Here is a 23389-nt window from a genome sequence, read left to right on the forward strand (position 1 = left end):
TTATTCACCTATGAAAAATGTATAAAAAGTTTGCATCAAAGCTCATTGATATTGTAAATATTAAAATTCCGAATTTCAGAACGACACACTGCTTCGTTAAGTGACAATTTCACTGCAATTCTTTGAGTTTTTTTACTTATATTGCAGTTTTGTTACTTTTGATTCCTTCCACCACCGAAAATGCTTCACACGGTTAGATGAAACTCTGACTGAGGGATTTTATAAGTTAATAGGAAAGAGAAGGAGGAATGTTTATATGTGAAAATGACTGGGTGAAAAAAGCACCGTGATTCAAGGTGCTGGAACAAATTGTTGGAGGTTATGATAAAATTTAAAGTACAATAAATAAATGCTTCACATTCAGTAAGTAGTTGTAATGCACAAAAGCAAATAGTTACTGCAGTAATAATAATAATAATAATAATAATAATAATAATAATAATAATAATAATGAGAAGAAGAAGAAGAAGAAGAAGATGATGATGATGAAGAAGATTTTTATCTCCACAAAAAAATTAATGTGAACGTTTTTGGGGGTTTTGGCTGCTACTTTATTGAAAAGTAAATAAATAAATAATCAATAATAAAATAATTCCCAAAATGATTTACTTTGTTTCTGTCATCTGGCACCTTACGCCTGCAGAGGGTAGGCGAGGTATACATTCACGTCTCGTCACCTGTAAGCTCTTTCTTCCCTCTCTGGCTTACACACACACACACACACACGCACACACACACACGCACACACACGCACGCACGCACACACTGCTCTCGCATCCGTAATAATATGCATGACACCTTTCCTACCCTCCCGTATGAAAGCTGTCAGGGGAATTAGCCGCCCTGGGCGCGCGCGTGTTAAGCCAGGGGTTGCGGGAGCGCGCGCGGATTGTCCACCATCTCAGCCCCTCGCCAGGCTGTGCACCTCGCGCGTCTTGTCATCCATCTCCACAGCGAAGAGCTGATCCTCCACGAGCACTGGTGAGTCCCACTTTTTTCCACCTTTATTTCGGCCGACGCGCGGTTTAAACGCGACCTGTGTCACCTGAGCTGCCTTGTTTCTGTTCCCTTCTCTGCGCTCTGACTGCGTCTTCTTCTTTTTGGGCACTTAATTGTTTGAAGTGTAGCTGCTCGGTGTGCGCACTGCTTCGTAAACAAAAGGCTGACCCGAACAACTTTTCTCGTCTTTAAACCCCCTCTCGGCCTCTCCTGTGGCTGCAGTGGCGCGTTTCACGGTGCGAAGGCGTTTTTGTTTTTTTTTCCATCCGACCATCTGGGTTGCGCACAACTGTTGAGCGTTTAATTAAACACATATTTGTCGAATAAGCAGCTCCCGACAACTGGCAGATTAATTAGTCCAAATGGAAAAATCAATTAGTTTGATGTAGTCTGAGCTGCTCGCTGTTTCTGACTTGAATTAGTATCCGGACAGGTGCCGGAGTGAAGGTTTCGCTGCGTTCGTGACAGAAATTCAACCTCCAAGTGTTTGTTTGAGTTGGGTGTTTCTCCCCTCGTGGCGTTAGAATGCTGCGGGCAGCTGTTAAAATTAGCGATGTGTAATCTGCTGTATTTCAGGAGAGACAGTATTAGACCTCTCCCCTGTTGCCCTCTGTCCCGTTAATGTTAATGTGAGGGTACAGCTGACCCTCTTGCCTCTGCTCTTGAGCTGTCAGCAAGCTTACAGACCTTTAAGCCTCGCGCTGAGACGCACACTTGGACGCATTTGCGCACTCCTCCTGTGCCACAGTGGACAGGCAGGACGGGCACACAACCAACACGATTCAGGCCTTGAAATGAATACAGAAAGTGCCGATGCTCAGGTGAGAACTTTGAGTCAAAATGTAGTTGATAAAACACAATAAGGTATGTGCTGACTTTGACTAATATTGGGCATCTATGTTGTGATTTGTGCTCATGCTGGTGAACAGCCATGTGAAAAAGAGCAATTTTGGCATTTCTGTGTCTTGGAATGCAACTCCAGCCCATTTTATAATAATAAAAAAAAAAACTGTTTGGTTTCATAATTAAAGGCTGTAAAAAATATCCTTTATTTCTTTGAAAGTCTGCTGTCCTCGAGCTCAGAATCACTTCATTTAGCTGGAAGATTCGCTGAGAACCCCTTTTATATAATAACACAGACGGTTTGTTTCCTTGAGTATAATAGTGCATTCATGTATCATTGTGTCCTTTCCTAGTGAAACTGTTTCTGCTAGAAGCAACAGAAAACACTGGAAAAGTTAGCTGCTGATTTGATCTTTTCTTTTATGTTGTCGTGTATCTGAGATATAAGTCTTGGTCAGATAAGTCTAATTTCTAGATCCTTTTTTTTTTTTTTTTAGATTTTTTCGGCATAGACACCTTTATTAAGCAGTAGACAGATAGGAAATATGGGAACGAGAGGGGGATGTGACATGCAGCAAAGGACCTCCGGCTGGAATTGAACCGGGGTCGGCTGCGTATATGGCATGCGCTCTAACCACTCGACCACCTGCGCGCCCTAGATCCTTTATAACATATCCAGAAAACATGATTTGTGTCCTCACGTGAATAGTGAGAATAAGAAAAAAGATGATGAAAATCATGGCTGCCAGTTAAAAGAGTGCATGCATATTGATTAACATGAGTAGTACAAATTCCTTGGAGTTACAGCAATAGCAGTGATTGGGGGGAAAAAAGGCATCATGACTATTGAATGAATTAAGTGATTGATGCACCACACATGGGATGAGATAAACAAACTCTTCATGTTTCTCCAGAAACCTCCACAGCAGCACTTGAAGGATGCAACGACTTTATAGATTTAATCTATAAACACATCTGCAGAGTTGTCATCTGGGGACCCAGCGTGAATCTGAGTCATTACAAGAGAGCTGAAAGGATAAGAAACAAGACATGTAGATTCTGTTAACACAACATGATCTCACACTTTCCTGAATTTTATCTAAATGTTGTTTTTTATACTTTCACCTCCTCAGGTCTGACCCATCCCCAGGTCGTCAAATACATTTTGGGTTGTTGTCTGACTGCAGCTGCAAACCCAAAGCATCAATATTTGACGACCTGGGGATTAAACTCAACGATCACCCATCTCTCCAGGGAGTTGCATTTTTTTTTTTTTTAGAAATCACTCACCAAACATCCTCATAAGGCAAAGCAACATGTCTGTAACGTGTAGCAGTGGATGACAAGCAGACATCACTTTGTTTTTAGAGGGTCAAAATCCAAACCGTTTGGTAACCACTGATTTAAATATCCCTGCTACCCGATGGATAACTTACATTAAGTCTTTGACCTGCTGAACTCTGAGTGACATATTCTCCATTTCGATCTCGGCTCCGTGTTTGCTAACACATGGTAAACTCGGATTAGCGGGGAACCGTTTCCATATGTGTAAGGGGATTGGCTGTTGGAGCGCTCTGCATGTGTTGTGTGTACATTATTTGGATGGCTGTTGGTGCATTTAAAATGTCTCCTGGCATGAATGTGATGAGTTGTGGGATAATCGCGCATTTTTGCAATCCCCTCTCTCTGTCACCAGCGATAATACACACTGATGGAGGACTCTGTGCAGCTCTGTTACTGACTCTGTCCTCAAAGGTGGACACCACCGCATACTTTAATATTTTCTTGAATGAAATGTGATGAAAGAACAGACTTTTGCATTTTGAAATGTATGAATGACAAGGAAAAGTGGAGTCAAATGTCTCTCTGTAAAACTAGAGTCATTCGATGACAAACATGACATAAACATGCCAGTATAAATAAGAAATGTCCACTATTTGTTATCGGGAAAAATTTGAATGTATAAGAGCGTTAACATGTTGTATTTACTCTCAGCTATGAAACCTGGAGCTTTACTAACAAGGTCATGACAGTAGAACACATGATTTTAACTTAATAATTAACTTAAAACTTAACTTAAAATCATAAAAAAAAGAATTTCAAAAAATGATGCCGGTGCCATAACAGTCATCTGTCTTGTTGTGTCTGAGCTTGTGGAACAGTTGAGAATTTAACTGATTAATTGTGTCATTTTGTGCACCCACACTTTATGAAATGTCTCACGCTGTATGTCTTCAAGCTCGCGGACGCTCATGTGCTTCTCGTAGTGTGCAGACCTCGGTCCTCGGCCGTCTCCTCACACTTCCACTTTTTGATCTCCAAAGAATGGAGCCCAGTATCCAAATTACCCCAGCAGATTGTAAGCTGTGCCGCTTGGATTGCAGCGTGAGCTTAATCTGAGCCTACAGCTTCATTTGGGTGAAAAAAAAGAGATGAGACAGCTTAACTTTGGCTTACAGTTGATCTGTCATTCTCAAACAGCCACTACTGTGTGATTTTTCAACGAGATATTTGAAAGTAAAAGCAACCTGAAGTTGATCTGAACAATAAATCAGTACCACGGGGCATCATCAACTCTCTACAGATACTTTATTTATAGAAAGCCTGTTCTTTTAAAGACAAATGTAGTAGCATAGTCTATGGTAATGTAAATATTAACTGCAATTCTGCCCATATAAGTTAAGGATTCACTTTATTTTATTAATTTCATTTATGGCCAAATTTCTGATAAACATTACAGAACATGTCATACATTTATGAGATCCCGTGAGAGAAGCAAAGTATCAGTTTTGCTTTGTAGTGTAATTTATTATGCAAGATAAAAGTAAAATTCAATATCTGAGGTAGCACCTCTTTATTATATAAGACTTTATTTTGGTGATGCATGATTTATATCGGCAGGGTAGTGATAGTTACTAATTTCCTGTTAAACAATGAGGTCTGTAACCTAAATGTATAATAAAACACGACACTATTAAAGTTATGTAACTTGATTAGCAAAGTATCCTGTAAGAATTCACACTTGAATAACACAAATAAATTATCGTTTATTTAACGTTTATCTGTAACGGATGAAAAAAGTCCATCATGCATCCCCTTCTGTTGCCGGGTAGGTTTTCACATGTGAGGAGTTTGCCACAGTGTTTTGACAAATAAATATATAAAGAGGGATAAAATACATTCAAGATGCAAAAATAGTGATTAAAAAGTTGACAATTAAATATGAACTAGTATTTTGTTTGAATAAAAGAGCTTTACAGTTTGGGACTCTGTCAAGTATTTAGCAGATAAATAAAAAACATATAAATATCCTAGCTATGAAATAGTCTCATTATTCAAAAGTCATTTTCATGAGAAAAACAGCCCACAGGTAATATTAGAATTATTTTAAAATGTTGTCAATTTTTTTCCCCAAGTGGCACTGGAGGGTTTCCATGGTAACAGGAATTTCTGCTCACGTTTGTCGGCTCCGCTCTGGTTTCTGCTTTTGTTCTTGTGACTAATTAAATCATTTCCAATTTTAAGGCCAGTAAAAATTATTTATATTAAATGAAGAAGAAACTCATTCTCTGTAAAAGATTGATCTCAAAACAGTGAATGGTTGCCGTACGACATCACTTCCCTTTCACAGGTCATAATGCAGAAAAATTGGGACTTATGTGCTAAATCAGTGTGATCCTACTGGGAGGAATGGCACCACACATTTTTCTGCATGGTTATCCAAATTTCATTGACCTCCTGTTTTTCCTTTTCATGTATCATCAGAGGGATGAAACGGAAAAGAACGTATGCCTGTCACCACAGAAATGAGTGAGTCGTCGTCCATTCACTCGGCGAAGCTTGTTTCATTGGCCCGATCGCTGTCCGGGCTTGGGCTTGATGCCGCCAATGGAGGTCCGATCAATCCCCCTGACCATGAGCCACCTCCTCCGGTACGGTCTCCTCTGAATCCAAACCTAGTTTGTCTAGTTTGCATGCTCTTTACACTGTATTACTCTGTGAATTTGCTGCTTGTAACCCTCATCATGCATTCATGCATTCATTCATTACCTGCGTTTGCTTTTGCGTGTTTGTATAGGAGTCCGGCATCGATCTAGGCCCTGGGCTTTTTTTCTCTGACGGCAAGAGGAAAGTGGACTACATCCTTTGCTACAAATACAAGAAAAGGCAGTCGTCCAAGCCACGCCTTTCCATCACATCCAATGGGAGTATACCAATACCGATACTGGGCCGATGGGAAACGGAAGCGGAGTCTGGGGAAGCAGGTGCACCTGCCGGAGAGGTGGAGGAGCCAAGGCTGTCCGAAGAGGAGAAGGCTTTAATGAGGGAGGAGTTTGAGGCAGGTCTCCTGGAGGCTGGACTACAGATCGAGCGTGACAAAGAGGTGTGTACTCTGCACTGACATTACATTTTCTTGCAATTCCAGTACACTATTAAAGACATCATTGGGTCAGAGCTGTCCTTAAGTGATTCGACCTTAAATCCTGTGACTGGATGGCTTCCAAACAGGTTAAGGATAAGTCTCAGTCTGTCTTCTGAACCTTGAGGACCTGCCTGCACCGTAATTAAAGAGAGAGCTTGTTAGAATCGGTTGTATTTTATTGTAAAGTTTAGCAACAATAAGCGGGTACATGTTTGCGCGTGTGTGTATCCGTGTGTGTTTGCGTCCGTATGTATGAGATGCTTGTCGGTCACATCAGCTGCTGTTTTGGTTGAGGATTAAGACCGCTGACCGTAAGTGTGAAGCCAAAGGCCAGATTATAGGGCCTTATTAGAGAGTGATCCACTACTCGGAAGTGCGCGCGCTGGCACATGAACGCATACTGTGTGGGGGGCAATTGATGGGTTGAATGGGTATCACTGTGTCCTGAAAATACATGTGTCCGTAGCTTTCTAACTGGGGCCAAGTATGAATTAGGGTGACGTTTCTGGGAAGTGAACAGCGGCGAATCCATTTTAGATTCAGTGTTGAGGATCAGAGAAAGAATCTGCTAAGTTGTGTTGTTTACGTAGACGAGAACATGTTTACAGTAGTTTTTCTTCACAAATGTGCAATTAAGGTTTTGTCAGCATTGGCAGAAAATTATGTAGCATCATTTGGTAAAAATGTTGGCAGCCATCCAATCACAGGATTTAAGATCTTTGATATTTCCTGTCAAGGATCTGTCAGTAACTTTGTTTTTATTTAGATGTAACTTCATTTTGACATTATAATTTTGGTATTTTCTAGCTTGACACTAGTGCAGACTGTGGTGAGTGGGAAGGATCTATGATAGATTTAAATGCTACCATCGGAAAATTGCGCACAAACATTAGAGGTGTAGCAGGTGTTGCTGGTGCATCTTAATTGCGTTCGGATCATTACAGTAATTGCAAGGACAGGTTGCAATTCGGTGGTCGGTCCAGCAACGAGCTGAAAGCTTTTTCACCTTCTTACATGATCAAAATGGATAATTGGCTACATTGCTGTGGCTCTCAGCTGGTACCTGTCCTAATAGGTGATAATTATCTGGGCTCGTTTCCTACACTTTGGAGGATTTGACGGTTTCTGGGCTTGAAATAATGGGATTCCCCACAAAACAGCGTCACTATAACACAAAGTAGCATGCTTACAGGTTTAGAGGAGGCTCATCAAGCTGTCTCAGGGCAAGTAGCAAGAGCAGTTACATGAGAATCCAAAGAGAGGGAAGGAGGCAGTTGCCCAGTTAATCTGTCCGCGTAGGCCTACGGCAAAAATGCACCTGTAATCCAAATCTGTCTGGTTGATATTAAAAAGTTATGCATGTAGTGTTTTTTTATGGTCAGGTGTTCTTATTAATCTGTGTGTTCATGCACAGAGGGCAACCGGCCTGGGGTTCATTCGGCTGCACATCCCGTGGCCGATACTCAGTCGAGAGGCAGAACTTCAGAAGATCAAAGTTGCTGTGAAAAAGGTCAGTCGATTACACACAGTGGTCTCTGATGTTATAGTTTTATGTATGAGTGCACCTTTAAAAGGAGACCTATTGTGCTTGGATTTCCTTTCATTCAGGTTCTTGCATGTAAATTGTCTTGAAAGTTCCCAGAGCTCATTTCGCCTCGTTAGTAGTACCGCCTTTTTATTCCATGACTTTGTGACAACACATTATGTCAACCTGCCACTATATACAGGGTAGAATTGAAGCTAACTGGAAGCTGACGGAGCCGACCTTAAGCACTCTGAGCGGTGCTGGCTCAGGCATGTGTGAGCTGACCAATCAGAGCAGACTGGGTATTCAGGAGGCGGACTTTAAAGAGACTGGCGTTTAAAGCAGAGCGTTTCAGACAGAGGGGGGGAATACAGCCACCTAAAATATAATAATGAACCTGAAAGTTAGCATGATATGTCTCCTTTAAGATTGAGGAGTTGTATGTCAGAATGCTACTAGGGTGTATAGTGTGTGACTAAGCAGATTCGATCTAACTGTTGTCCATGTGTCTTTTCACTGAGCAGAAGTGTGAACTGAGGAAACGGATGGGAATCGCCGGGATATGGGATTCCTTCGTGACCAAAGTCAACATACCGTTTCAACCAGACGTCCCCGACTTTGACATCCAAAAGGACTCACAGACACATGTCCATTTCAAAACCCTCAAACACGCATTTATCAGGGACAAGCTCCATCTGTGAGTACCTGGACACACACGCACAGAGATATAAATTGGACGTACCCTTTTGAGGTGTCACCTTTGTCTGGTGACACGCAGATATTTTAGTGCAAGAGCTCTTACATATATAGAATTTTTACCGTTCACACCTCTGAAATGTAAATTAATGAATCTATGTGCTAGTGGGGACACAGGAAGTGGCAAGATCAGTGTAATAGTCTTGGCTCATTGATCTAAAACTGGTGAATATTTAGAATATTGAATGCTTACATTGGGTCTGCTTCTTGTCATTTCCTGCAGGTATGACATCAAATCAACAGAAACCGTATTCGACAATGCAACCCGCAGCAGAATAGTGAGTTCAGAAACAAACATCCTCTAATTTATTGTGATTTGCACGTGCGTTTGATCTCACATACCATTTGCTATGTTTGCTTCTAGGTGGCTGAGATTATTTCACGCACTACCTGCAGACAAACTTGCCAAACAACTGGTGAGCTTCAACTTTTCTGTGGCTTCATTCTCCTTTTTTCATACCATTCATATGCGTGCTGTCAAGTCCGATTTTAATGCTGCTTGTGTCCGTATGCTATCTGTCAAATTACTGCCAGTCACAATGTGTCACACTTCCTCTTTGCGTCCCAAGGCATCAGCTCATTATTGGCTCGGGGTGTCTATGACTCTGCCTTCCCTCTACATGATGTGAGTATAACAGAAATATCAACTTCATTGCAAAACAAGAAAAAGGAACTCAACTCATGCATATATTCTATAAACTGTAGATGTCACAAAATCCATTTATTATGATATTTTGGTGTGTGTTACATCCACTGTTTGTAATGGACATTATACAGGTTAGTCAGTATTGGCAGTATGCAGTAGCTTTATGGAGATAAATGGGGAAGAAGGGATGAGTATGAACAGTTTAAGCAGAGAAATACTGTTCAGAACCTTGAGCTACAATTATGATTATGGATAAAATATGTCATGTCGTGTAAAGAGCTGATAACGAAATACTTTTCTTCAGGGGTCGTTCACAAGGAGAGGACAGAAAGATCAGCGAAATGACAGACAGGTGAGATAAGAAGCCTCGAGTCTTTTCAAACAACACTAATGTAAGAAGAGTCACTGAAGATGATACAAGTCATTCTCCTTCAGGCTGGAACAGATAACACTATTAAAAGCCCGATGACAGCTGATGATGAGCTTGTCCTGATCTTGCAAAATGGGGCGTCATCAGTCAGTGCCTGTCATCTTTTAGTATGTGGTGGTTTAGGAAGCAGACCTCTGGCGTCTGAGCCTCAGACCTGTCAAAAATACATCAGACGTGATCTTTTTACAACGTGAGGCCAGACAAATCTGAATGTGACAGTGTAGTTTGAGCTGGATGTTTAATGTACACACAGGCCTATAAAACTCATTTTATCGTCCGTTTTGTGGCTCCACAAGCAGCTTACTAAAATCTAATAAATTGCTGCAGGTGATATCACTTGGGTCAGCACCTATTAGCTGGAGAATTAAATAAATCTGGGCTTCCTGGCCTCTTATTTCTGCTCAAGGTTAGCTGCTCAGCGCTACATTAGTGGATACGAGCATTAACACATAAGTGCATCCATCCCAAATGTTTGCGGTCAACCCTCATTATGGGTAGGTTTGGACAACAAAGAATGATTTGAAGAATTTGTGGAATAATAATAATGATTGGTCATTTGAAGCTTATTTACATTATGCTTGAGTTGTTGTTAATAGATTAGAGACTTGGGAAGACAGTATATGAACAATCCAAATCTATTCTGACATTTGTATCCTGTATTGAATTATAGTTGTCTTTAACTTGTGTTTTACCCTTATCTCTGATGTCCGTCAGCTCCTCCATGAAGAATGGGCGAACTATGGAGTCATGCATAAATACCAGCCTGTGGACCTGATCAGGTACTGAGACAGACATAAATGAATATTTTAGCTAAAACTTAAGACTGCAAGTGTTGGCTTTTACAAATATACTGATGATTTTGCTGTTCATAAAGACATACCAGTGGGGCTGAATATAAAGAGTTTTATCTGACAGCGTTGCTAGTGAAAAGGCTACTGGGTTATTAAAATCGTACAAAAAAAAAAAGTACACTAAGTGCACTCAGCAAATTACTTTGTATTTAATTAATCATTTCTCATGTATAAAGCTACTTTGGCCAAAAGGTAGTGGAAGATGACAGCTAATAGAAAGCATAAAATAATTGAAAGGATCTCTACTCTGAGTTGGATGAAAGTGGTCATTAAAGCTTCTTGTTTTCTGCCACTTAGATTTTGACATTGCTTTAAAGATGTAGAACATTTGTGTGGGTAGTGGTGTTAGAGGAAAGGTCAAGGGGTTTGCAAAAAGATTGAAATCCTGCAGCAACTTTTAATGGAAAAGAAGCCAATACTTCAGCAAGATCTTTTAATGGATGAAGTGGTTGCTTTAAAGAAAAAAGTGGGACTAGACTTCATGTTTATAATTTGACCTGTACCTGGGGGGGAAACTGTTTACAACTCTGGAGCAGAGGTGGACCGACTGTAGGACATCACTGTCCCTAGGTCCTGCTAATTGCTGGTTGATACATTTCCTTTTCTTTCCACAGGAAGTACTTTGGAGAGCAGATTGGGTTGTATTTTGCCTGGCTGGGTGTTTATACCCAGCTCCTCATCCCTCCCTCTGTACTGGGCATCATTGTCTTCCTGTACGGCATATTCACTGTGGATGCCAATGTGCCAAGGTAAGCAGACACAAGTTCTTCAAACGTAACTTTAGCAATGACTCATCATCTCATCGCTGTCAATGTACGCGCATTTATATTAATTTCCATTTGTATATTTCAGCGAGGAGACATGTGATGACAACCTGAACATCACCATGTGTCCACTGTGTGATGGAGTGTGCGACTACTGGCGCCTGAGTACGGTGTGCTCACTGGCCCGAGCGTCGTACCTGTTTGACAATGGAGCCACCGTCCTGTTTGCTATTTTCATGTCTCTGTGGGGTAAGTGTATGTTTCGTAACACTTTCCTGATAGTGCACATTATAAAGCAGCAGGTGTATGTCACCAGTCCAGGCACTACATAATTAAACTATTTACTTATTATTATTTAAGATACATGCAGTAAGATAGGCAGTAGGCTTTTATGAAGGCTTTGGAGTAAGTGAATAGATTTCAATCACAAGCTGCACATGCCATGCACATGTGGGCCAACTCTGATGTGTGTTTGACCCTTAGTGGACGTTAATGCTATGTACGCATTCAGCTTCAAATGCTTTACCACATAATCATTATTATCAGCGGCTGAATATTTGTCGACATTTGGTTAGCTAGCTTTTTGTTAGACCATCTTAATATTTCTGCCCCGATAACACAATTTTAATACATATCGTTCGGGCTAGGAAGGCTTTCATAAATCTGTTGCTCCACATGCAGTAAGCTCTCGAGCACGTTTAAAACATTCTTGCAAAATGTAATAATTTTATTTTACATCTTCTCGTAGCTGCCTGTTTCCTTGAGCACTGGAAAAGGCGACAGATGTGTCTGAAACACGCCTGGGACCTGACGAGCTTGGAGGATGAGGAGGTACAAAAATAAATTTGAGAGTACCACATAGATAGATAGATAGATAGATAGATAGATAGATCAAATGTACAGGAAAATATAGATATAAAAAAGTACTATACACAATATGCAAACACTATACACTATACACAATAAAACACACAGGTACAGTATGATCTCCTGTCTGTTAAAGTGCCAAGTCAGTCAGAGTGAGCGTGTTCACCTCACGGCTCAGGTCAGCCATGATGACAGTGATCAGTTGTGGTTTGTTGTGAAGATTATCATAAGTCTCAGAGGCAGTGTCCTCCCCTCAGCCTACACACATGGTGTGCACATACTGTATACTTGAGGCGACTCATGTATGCATGCATTAACATGACTCTCTGCTCTGTGAAGGATCCTAATGGGATTGGCCTGTTCTTAAAGCGGTGTACTTGCTGCATAAGATGACGCAATGGGGTCGCAACATAAACACGGTCTCTCTCTCTCTCTCTCTCCCCTGTCACTCTGGCTCTGTCCGTCTGTTTATCTCTGCGTGTCTCTCTCATGTATTTCTGTCTCTGCTGCCCTGAAGGAGCGAGTCCAGGTGAGTCCGAGCGTCTGCACCCATTTACCCTCCCAGTGGAATCAGAATCTGGTTTAAGAAGCTTTATTATTTTTGCATTGGTAATAACTTAAGCAGTTTAACATCAGATAATGACAGTCAGTCACCCCCCCCCCCAGAATTTTTAAAAAAAATAAAAATACAGTTTGCGTCCAAATATCATGTAGTTTCTCGATTGATAATGACTTATAGACTCTCAGTTGGTTCGTGGTGGTAGTTTGCAATCGGCATTCTTGATCTGCAACTTGCTTCACTTTTTTAGTTTTTTCACTTTTGAGAAGCATACTTTCCATGAGACTTCCTGTTTACTTGTCACTGTAGTGAATAATGTATTCCTATGTAACAGGAAACAGTAAACAACAACGTTTCTAACGCTTTTTGAGTCATTCAGCCAGTTAACCCTCATTCCAATACAATAACAAAATTGACCAATTGACACTTCATAAATTAAATTCATGAAGCCTCATTCATGTTCATGACAGTGTATTATATGTTATATATCAATATTTTTTAAATAAAATAAACCCCTTTTTATGTCTGAACAGATGATACAATCAGAATTAGTCAGCTCACTTTTAAAATAGCAATATTTTTTAGGTAACATTATGTTGTGAGGCTATAACTTGAACATGTCTCGTTGTAGGCTACAACCTCCTCAGGCTACAGATACAAGCTCACTAAACTCTGACTCATGAACAGGGGACTAAAAACTGCAGAAAAAAACAAAAAAATGGTGGAAGAAGTATTCAGATCTGTGAAAGTAGCACTAGTCCCAGGGTGATATCTCTCCACTACAAGTAAAAATCTGACGAATTGGAAGAAGGAAAGTTTTATTCATCAAAAGGAAAAGTGGTTAACTGACCAACCTCAGTCAATGTGACATTATATTATTGGATTATTAATACCTCTACCAAGACGGTAGCGTTTTTCAGCTGTCTGTTTGTCTGTTTGTTTGTTTGTTTGTTTACGTATCCAGCAATTTTCCTCTAACATTCTTTAAAATTGCAAGATTTTTGTTAACTTCTCAGGGAATGAAAAACTATAAAATTATAGGTGGCTGGTATCTATGAGTGGGTCCAATCCCAATAAACAATGTAGATCTAGTGGATTTAAATATGTGTATGTGATACTGGATTAGGCTTTAACTTAAAGGGAAATGTTGGGCCTTGGCAGAGGTCTGTGAGGTCTCTACTGATGCCACTCTAGTTACATTTGCGTGATTGTGTAAGCAGCATTTCGTCTTTTTTCTAGAACAAATAACCTATAATTAATCAATAGTGCATCAATGTTTATTAACTGAGCATTTATTTTGCATGTAGATTAGTAACTAAAATAATAATCTTCCTGCAATAATCAAATATTTGCCTCTGAATGTAAAATTGCATAAATTGAAAAAACTCCATTAAACTACAGGTACCTCAAAATTACACTTAAGTATAGTTCTTTCTTACCTTTCATCATTGACTGCAGATATCATGCAACAGCTGTCAAAAAGAAGAAACTGCAGCTGTGTTTTGTGAATTTGTAGCCTTAGGTTCATTTTGAGCCGTAGTTCCTGTTGACTCCATGCTGTACAGCTGTGAATAGCCGAAACAAATACAGTGTGATTTAAGGTTATTTGTCCCTGTTTTTAACATGCGTATGTGTGTGCTGCAGGAGGAGCTGAGGCCTGAATATGAAGAAGCTCTACAGGAGAAAAAAGCGAAGATGAAAGCACAGTCGAGGAAGAAGGTAATGAACCTGAGTGTCTGTGTTTGTGTGTTTCAGGTACAATTTTATTACTCGTAACACAAACTGCACACATAGGTCTCACTCTGTGATATCACTATGTTGCAGACGGCTCAGGCTGGAGATGGTGTCGATGGAGAAACGGACCGGATGCTGGCCTCCCAGGTAGGACTGCTCTGCTCTGTGTGATAGGACGTCATGTTGACAGAGTTGGACAGGGGGGCTGGGCTGGCACACCGAGGTGATTTAAACTTACCTCAAAGTGAATTCTAACACGGATCTCACTGCTTCAAATACACCACAGTCAGTAAACGGTAAACTGACTGCATCTAAGCAAATATTACAGCCTGTCTAGCCCAACAATAAAGTTATTATATACAAACTCAGCCTGTATGAGTTTATGTCCGTACATAAAGAAGAAACCCCCTTCACCCACAGTGTGTGGTTGAGTCCAAAGCTGCTTACCTGCCTGAGATTAGCCCAGATTACTGATGGACAGAGACAAGGGAGGAGGGAGAGGAAGAAGGGGAGGGGATTTCTGTCCTTTCAGATGGCAAACATGCACCTGGCAGACAGAAAACATAATGCGTGTGTGTGTTTGTCTGTCTGTTTGTATGTGTCTGTGCAGAGCATTCCGGCAAATCACAGACTGCGCATGCAACCTGGACTTTATTTACCCTAATTTTTGTGCCTAAGTGCCTAATGAGGACAACATTTTTCAAATGTATCTAGTGTTGAGTGAGGCCGCTGCAGCTGACAGCCTTAAACCAGGGCCTCAGTGTAATCCTTTGGGGCAACCACACACTGTCAAAGTATACGTCTACTACAAATGCTTATTTTTGCAACTGATAGGTTCAGATTGTTATAATAAGAGTCTGACAATATTATGGAAAGTAAACAACAGAGAAAAAACTGTTTTTCTCTGTCGTTGCTTGATTTCTTTAATTCCTGTGTAGCCCATTCGCAGCTGCCGGCTGCTGCAGCAGCTGCAGCGCCCTCGCTAATACTAGACCGGTTTAGATAATGTTGTCCCCGTTAGTAACCATGTAAAGCACTTTGTGACTGTGTTTTGAAAAGTGCTTTTTAAATAAAGTTTATTATTATTATTATTATTATTATTATTATTATTATTAGTCACTTGGAGACACAAACAACTGAAAATATGCTCCAGGTGGAAACAATACAGAGTTTAGCTTTGAAGCGTAGACCAATATGTGTGCGTTTCTGTTCGTGCTGCACGTAATCTGCCTGTTTTGTCCTTACAGCCAGAGCCAGAGTCCCTGGACATCGAGGATCACCTCTACGGTTATCTCATCAATGTGTCCACCTTACTTTTTCTGGTACTGCATTTATACGCTATACCTTATATTATCGCTTATCTAACCTGCGTCTGTCTCTTTGTTGATCCCTTTTTATTGTTGGAATGGTTTAAATTTTTTGTTGTGTCATTCAGTGCACTTGGTTAAAGTCCAAATAACAGAGATAAGATAAGATAAGATAAGGTAAAACTGTGATAATGATGGAATAGAAAATAAATCATTAGATAATGTAATAATGGATATTTACATTGACCAAATATTAAAAACAAACTGTCAACATGAAGCATTTGTATCAAAGAAAAGTCTTGTCTTCTGACTTTTGTTTGCACGTGTGTTGTGTGTGTTCAGATCTTCGTGACCTTCTCGGCTGTGTTCGGGGTGGCAGTTTATCGTATCTGCATGTTAAGCGTTTGGTCCATGAACCCTGATCCTGAAGCCAAGGCCAGCGTGAGGATGACCGTCACCACCACAGGCATCATCCTGAACATGCTGGTCGTTCTGGTGTTGGAGGAGGTCTATGGAGCGATCGCCGTGTGGCTGACTGAACTGGGTATTGTACTGAATGCTGTTATTAAGCAAAGCATTAAATAGGAAGCCATATTTTTATTTATTGTGCCTACACTTTGGCTGATGAACTGCACACCGGAGACTGAATGTGGCAAAATAAGTGGGATAAAAGACCAGATGAAATTTTACTTGAAAGAAAATGTTTAAGTGCTAGTCTCAATTAAAAGATGGCACAGTGCATAAACAGTGCTAACGCTCAAAATATTGTATATATTATTCATAAAATGTCTAATTTCTAGTTGGAATAGCTCATGACACTAGATATAAGACACAATCACCCAGAAAGTAGCTTTTTATCGATATCCAAGTCTTGACAATTTGTTCCATTGGTAGATTTCCTTTAAGAGGAATCCCTGTATTTTAGATCCCCATGTTAATGTGTGACAGTGTGTAAATGATTCATACTTGCCAAAGGTTTTTGAAATGGTCCAATTGGTCACACGTTATTAATGTCTGACAACATTATGGAAACTATTCCTACAGAGATAGAACTTTTAGCGTATGATCCTTTTTTGTAACAAGTCTTGCTCAAGAAGAAGTCTCGCTCTGAAATCTAATGAGATGAGAAAAAAATATTGGGAACAGCAACAGAGTGCCACAAATGGGCAAGGAAAAGATTGGAAAGCCATAAATTCCCCTTTGCATTTTACAGTAAAAACTGTTGCAGAGTGGATTAAATGGACATTTTGCGCAATTCCAGGGTCAGGGTCATTCTGTTTGAGGTTGTAGTATGTATTTTTAATTCGATTGCATGCATTAGCTATTGGTTATAAATTCTCACACTGTACAACACAGGTTATTTCAGCATGAAAGGCCATGTTGCTGATTTACAAAGCGCAGCTTCATCTGAAAAAAGTGATCGAGTGTGTCTGACAAATGTTGTGTCTCTTTCCCAACAGAACTTCCTAAAACAAAGGAAGAGTTTGAAGAGAGGCTCATCTTCAAGTCTTTCTTTCTCAAATCCATGAACGCCTTTGCACCTATATTCTATGTGGCCTTCTTCAAGGGCAGGTTTGTGTGTGTTTTATAAAGTCTCACTTCACCCAGTTCACACCAGCGTCTATCTTTCTTTTCTTATCATGTGACCTTGTCCTCCCTACATACAGGTTTGCTGGGCGGCCTGGGGATTATGTTTATGTCTTTGGAGACTATCGCATGGAGGAGGTAGGTCCAGTAACGCAAATAGCTGGTTGATGTTCTTGTGTGTGTGTGTAAATGTACGGTAAATGTACTTCTTTGTCTTTTATTTCCCCACAGTGTGCTCCACCAGGCTGCCTCATCGAGTTGTGCATCCAGCTCAGCATGATCATGCTCGGAAAGCAGCTCATCCAAAACAACGTGTTTGAGGTTCTCATACCGTACGTACAGTTTCACTCCTACAGCCACACATTACATCCCTCGTCCACTGAATATCCAGTCTACACCATCTTTGCTCTGACTCCATTTTTTTGCAGTAAGCTGAAAAAGATGTACAGAACAATACAGGAGGAAAAAGTAAAGAAAAGGGCAGCAGAAAACAACGAGGAGAATGAAGAAGAGAAGAGACCGAAGCAACAGTTTGACAAAGATTTCACCCTAGAGCCCTTTGAAGGCGTGAGCCCAGAGTACATGGAGATGAGTGAGTCTCTCTTTAATTCACTGAGTCACTCACTTCTCCAATCACATAAAATATACGTTTTTTTATTTAACAATGTGTCCTTGCTTGCATGTGTGTTTTGATATTTATAGTAATCCAGTACGGGTTTGTGTCTCTGTTCGTCGCCTCCTTCCCGCTGGCGCCGGCATTCGCCCTGCTGAACAACGTCATTGAGATTCGCCTCGACGCCGCAAAATTTGTCACCGAGATCCGGCGGCCTGACGCCGTGAGGTGCAAAGACATAGGTACGTATGACGTATGAGAGCATGTCCACTCTGTCAGTCTCTGTGTGAATGTGAAATTAGCTATCCTGTAACTTTTTAATCACTTTTCTTTTCCTTTACTCCGCTCTGCCCCTCCATTTTGTGTCTCTTTGTCTCCATGTCTGTCTGTCACTTTCACACACACGCACACAAACATGGATGGACACACATCCCTTTCCCTCTTTGTGTCTCTTCTTGCACATGCTGTCTCCAGGGATTTGGTACAACATTCTCTGTGGAATCAGCAAGTTCTCTGTCATTACCAATGTAAGTGTGTTAGTGAGTGAGTGTGTATGTCAACTGTGCACATAACCTTTGACCTATAGTACGGCAGACAAGTAAATACATTTATCTAACTCCTTTTTTACATCTTCAAGTCTTCAGAAGAGTTCAGTCTTAAGTATTGCTAGTTCATTTTTAAAGGGTCAGTGAACTCTTGTGATGCGTTAAAGATGCTCTGTGGAGTTTTAATGTGAAATGACATATTTTTGTTAGCTGGTAGTCTTCTTCTTCTTCTTCTTTGTGTTTGTTGGTGCATTTTTCTAATCTTCTTGACATGTTACTGCCACCAGCTGTCAATCAACCAGTGGAAGAAATGTCTCCTCTCCTTTCGTGTCCTCAATTCCTTTCCCCGCCTCATCTCCTCGTGTTTTAGTCTTTCCTGTCTGAGATGTGAGTGGAGGAACCGAGGAAGAGATACGAGGAGAGAGGAGTCGAGGCAGCAGGCCTTTTATTCAAGGAGACCGATCATATGACTCCCTCATTGTTTTACGTGTTCCTGTGCATGTAAAAGAACTTGAAAGTTAAAAAGGTCAAAGCCCTCACCGACAGAAGCTCCTCTTTCCCACAGAAAACGCTGCCCCTTGAAACGCCTCGTCAGTAGTCTCGTCTTTAAATCTGTGACTTTGTGACATCACATTATGTCACAATGTCACACATTTGAATAATTAATGCCCCGAGGCAAATAAGAATTGATTTAGCACAGCTGCTCTGTTGTTGTTGGCAGCAAAGGGTCGGAAATGTGTGCGCTGACCAATCAGAGCAGACTGGGGTATTCAGGAGGGGGAGCCTTAAAGACACAGGAGCTAAAACAAACCTATTCTAGTAGTAACCCAAATTAAAATTATGAACCGGAATATGAGCATCAAAAGGACAACAGTGCATCCTCGCTCATAGCTTCTCCTGCAAGCCTCCTCTCCAGGTTCAAAGACAAGAAGATGGAGAAGGGAGAAGACAAGGAGGCACAACATAGAGAAATGAGAAGAGGCTTGTCAATCATGACACAAAACAGGAACAGCTTGTGAAAACTCTTCTGTAGCTCTACTAGTGGTCAAAAACCTCACAGGGTGTCTTTAAGTCTATGTCAGAGTCTGCCTCAATGATTCAGTGTATAAGTAAATAAATCATTCAGCAACTGAACTCAAAAATCATGGTCCAAACCCAGTACAGTATCTGGCATATAATGATGATATTTCATGTCATTAACGCTCTTTGTTTGTCTTCTCAGGCTTTCGTCATCTCCTTCACGTCGGAGTTTGTTCCACGAATGGTTTTCCAGTACATGTACAGTGTGAATGGCACCATGAATGGCTTCACAGAGCACTCACTGTCCTACTTTAATATCAGCAACTTCCCTGCTGGCACCGCGCCCACCACCACCCTCTTCACCGGAGTCTCCGTGTGCAGGTCAGATTGACTCCCTTAACCTTGACCTACCTGGATTTCGCTTTAAGTCTTTGAGCCTGGCAGATTAACCCTTTCTGCCTTTTTCAGAAACGGCAGAAAGGATGCCAAATCTGACACTTGTAGCAGGAGTTTTCCCGAGGCACATCCTTCTGAGAACTGAAGTTGTTTGTCTGATCGTGGTTTTTCTTTGCTCATACTCTGACGGTGCTTTTCAGGTATAAGGATTACAGAGACCCGCCGTGGGAACCTGATGCCTACACCTTCTCTAAACAGTACTGGTCTGTCCTTGCTGCAAAGTTGGCCTTTGTCATATTCTTCCAGGTATGTAAATAATGTTTATAATGCACTTTGATCCTACCCTTGTTTCTGTATGTAACCCCAGTTACATACAGAAACAAATATAGCTGAGACAGAGACACCGTACATCATATTACAAGACACTGTGCCATCACACTGATTTTGAAGCAGTTATTGTGAGGTAAAAAAAAGTTACATAATGTAGCTTTAAGGACAAAAAAACTCTAGGGAGAGTTTAAGACTGTTGTATGCAATACAATGAGCCCAATGTACACAAAGGGTGTACCAACTCTCAAGACATACCTGTCTACCTATCTGTAGATTCTATAACATGTGTTGTCTGATCACACATATGTTTATTTATTTATTTAGCTAGAATTTGCCTCTGTTTTAGGAAATACATACAATACAATACAAAGTGCTGATAAATAACCACTGACTTAGAGTATCTGCTGATCTTTTTTTTTTTATATACTATTATAATCCCAAATTGGGAAATACTTTTTTCCACTCACATTACACACAGGTGCGCACACACAAACACACACATGCAGTGTAGAGGAGATGAGCGAAGGGGCAGCCACACATGCTACGGCGCCCAATGAGCAATGTTAGGGGTCGGTGTCTTGCTCAGGGGCACCTCGGCAATGCCCAGGATGTGAACAAGCACTCTCCAACTGCCAGTCCACATCATTCTATCTTGGTCCAGGTGGGACTTGAACCGGCGACCTTCAAGTCCCCAAGCCAAGTCCCTACAGACTGAGCTATTGCTGCCCCTTTGAGCTTGTTCCTATCATCATTTCATTATAGTTTTTGTCATTATACATTATTGTTGGAGGAAAACTATAACAGAAGACAGTAAGTCAGATTGATAAAGTTGTAGTGGTGCAGTGTTGATTGGAGAACTGTTAAGACAAGCGATACAGTGATTAGACTAAATCCATGTCCTCTGCCCTACAGAACTTTGCCATGTTCCTCAGCATGCTGGTTGCCTGGATGATCCCGGACGTACCGCGATCTCTGCGCGAACAGCTGAAGAAAGAGAACATGATGCTGATGGAGTTTCTGCTGAATCAAGACCAAGAAGCGCGTGTCAAGTCTCACTGCCCGAAACGCTCCATCCCCTGCTTCCCCCCCAGAATAGACATTGTGGTGGAGGCACCACCGGACGAAGAAGAAGAGGAGCAGCAAGTGGAGGAAGAGGTAGCAGAACAGGTCGAGATCAATCTGGATGAACCCAGAAGGGGCAGTGAAAGTGATCCAGAGATCGGGAGGCCATACGAAGAAGCTGAAGAAACTGCACAGGAAGAGAAAGGAGGCGAAGGAGAAGATGAAGGTGGAAAAGTGGAGGAGGGAGAACTGGAAAAAGATAAAGAAGTGATTGAAGTGGATGGAAAGGAGGATAATGAGCCAGAGGGGGGAGAGGAAAAAGAAGAAGGGGAACAAAGACATGAAGAGGAAAAAGAAGAAGGGGAACAAAGACATGAAAAGGAAAAAGAAGAAGGGGAACAAAGACATGAAAAGGAAAAAGAAGAAGGGGAACAAAGACATGAAAAGGAAAAAGAAGAAAGGGAACAAAGACAGGAAGAAGAGAAAGAAGGATGGGAACAAAGACAGGAGGAAGAAAAGGAAGAATGGGAACAAAAACAGGAAGAGGAGAAGAAAGTGAAGGCAGAAGAGAATTTTACTATCGATCTGGACGCCTTCATGAGCGAGCTGGGCCTGTTGGGTGAGAGGAGAAAGCTTTATGTTTACTGTCTTTTTCTTGCTTTTGATTGTCAATGGTTGTTAAGTAATTTCATCTCGTAATTTCTCTATTTTATGCAGATGAAGAACCGGCACCCAGCAGAGCTACAGCTACAGAGCTTCCTCGCTCGGGCTCCAAACAGGACAACCAGAGAGACCAGGGGCCTCCATCACTTCCGTCATCTAAAAGAGGCTCCACTCAGAGTCTGAAGAGCTCCAGGGCAGACATTACTGCATCAGATATTGACACTAGGCTCTTCTCGCTAATTGCTCCTCCTCCGAGAGAGTCGGGCTCAAGGGCAAAGGCCCGCTGCTCCACCCTGCCTTCCCGCCACAAAGGGGCTGAGGCTTGCTACAGCCTGCCACGGCCAAGTCACTCCACCAGCCTCACGAGGTTCCAGCAGACACCCACCCTCACTCCCCTGGTTCCCCTGGGCTCTTCGCTATCAACCTCATCCAACCCTTTGTCTCTCCCACGCACACCGGTCACACCGACATCTCCACATCCTGAACAGTCCCCATCAGCCCAACAGTCCCCATCAGCCCAACAGCCTAAAGCCCCCAGTGAACTATTTGCACTGAAAGGCCCTCCGCCACAACAGCCTCGATCCAGGGGCAAAGCCCGGTGCTCCACACTGCCTGCTCGACAAAGAGCCCCCGGTCCTGAGGAACCCTCCGCCAAGCCTAGCCACTCCACCAGCTTTACGAAGCTGGGGGACCGCATCCCCCCTTCTCCCAGTGAACTGAAACGTAACACGGCAGTATGAGGGCGAGCCGGAGAGCAAGGGAAAGGGATAGAGGATGGCATGGGGGGAGGTGGACTATCCAGATTAGCCTCTCCTGTCTGGTCCTGGAACCTCACCCCTCCATCTGTACTAACTATCTGCATACGTAATACCTGGGGTCTGGGGAGAGACCATCCTGATGAACAGGGCATCTGTTTTATCCTCTTAATCTTCACAGACATCTTTGTACTACTGAGTGGTTTAGGGCTGGTCTAGACAAGGAGGGTATTGGACAATCCAGAGAAAGACTGCTCTGAAATTCTCCCTGCCATGCCTGGAAAAAAAAAAAAAAAACACCACTGGACTGAAAACTTTCTATTCTGTTTTTTTTTTTTGGATGTTGTATTATTTTTTTTTTCTTTTGTTGGTTTGTTTTTGCCCACAGACACAGCTCAGTAGCCACTGCTCCTCTGTTATCTTCAGTCCCACACATGCAGCAGTGCTGCCTTGCAGACGAGAGGAAATATATACAGCACAGCTAGTATCAGCAGTTATTCTTGTAGATCTACTGTTTATTTTTAGAGGTTTTGATATATAAAAAAATGTAAAATTATAATAAAAGAAAGACATATTTTTGACATTTGTTTTTTCCTTTCGAACGCTGAGGGTCATGGTACAGCTGAGCAATAAGGCCTTAAAAGAAAAAGTGCTATATTTTTGGTCTATATATTATAAATGTTGATGTTTTAAAATCTCTTCAAACAAACTTCA

The 23389-nt window shown here is 41.5% G+C and overlaps 1 protein-coding gene across 1 annotated transcript; it reads left to right on the forward strand.

Moving 5' to 3' along the window:
- Positions 1 to 863: 863 nt before the first annotated feature.
- Positions 864 to 23256, forward strand: ano2a (anoctamin 2a). The gene is made up of 29 exons (XM_030426714.1): positions 864 to 981; positions 5608 to 5774; positions 5921 to 6226; positions 7680 to 7775; positions 8315 to 8487; positions 8770 to 8824; positions 8911 to 8962; positions 9116 to 9171; positions 9497 to 9544; positions 10337 to 10401; positions 11088 to 11222; positions 11326 to 11486; positions 11986 to 12068; positions 12622 to 12633; positions 14308 to 14382; positions 14488 to 14544; positions 15645 to 15719; positions 16047 to 16248; positions 17165 to 17276; positions 17372 to 17429; positions 17523 to 17623; positions 17720 to 17883; positions 17994 to 18146; positions 18379 to 18431; positions 19672 to 19850; positions 20066 to 20171; positions 21108 to 21533; positions 21732 to 21876; positions 21975 to 23256. Exons 2-29 carry the CDS (start codon positions 5631 to 5633, stop codon positions 22658 to 22660), a joined length of 3978 nt encoding a protein of 1325 aa, XP_030282574.1. The 5' UTR covers positions 864 to 981; positions 5608 to 5630; the 3' UTR covers positions 22661 to 23256.
- The last annotated feature ends 133 nt before the right edge of the window (positions 23257 to 23389 follow it).

This window comes from Sparus aurata, chromosome 8 (genome assembly GCF_900880675.1).
Source record: "Sparus aurata chromosome 8, fSpaAur1.1, whole genome shotgun sequence".
Lineage (NCBI taxonomy): Eukaryota > Metazoa > Chordata > Actinopteri > Spariformes > Sparidae > Sparus > Sparus aurata.

Coding starts and splice junctions, on each gene's coding strand:
- ano2a (XM_030426714.1), top strand. CDS start 5,631: ATGCCTGTCACCACAGAAATGAGTGAGTCGTCGTCCATTCACTCGGCG. Junction 18,432..19,671: donor AGTTCTCTGTCATTACCAAT/GTAAGTGTGTTA, acceptor TTGTCTTCTCAG/GCTTTCGTCATCTCCTTCAC. Junction 21,534..21,731: donor AAGATAAAGAAGTGATTGAA/GTGGATGGAAAG, acceptor GAACAAAGACAG/GAAGAAGAGAAAGAAGGATG.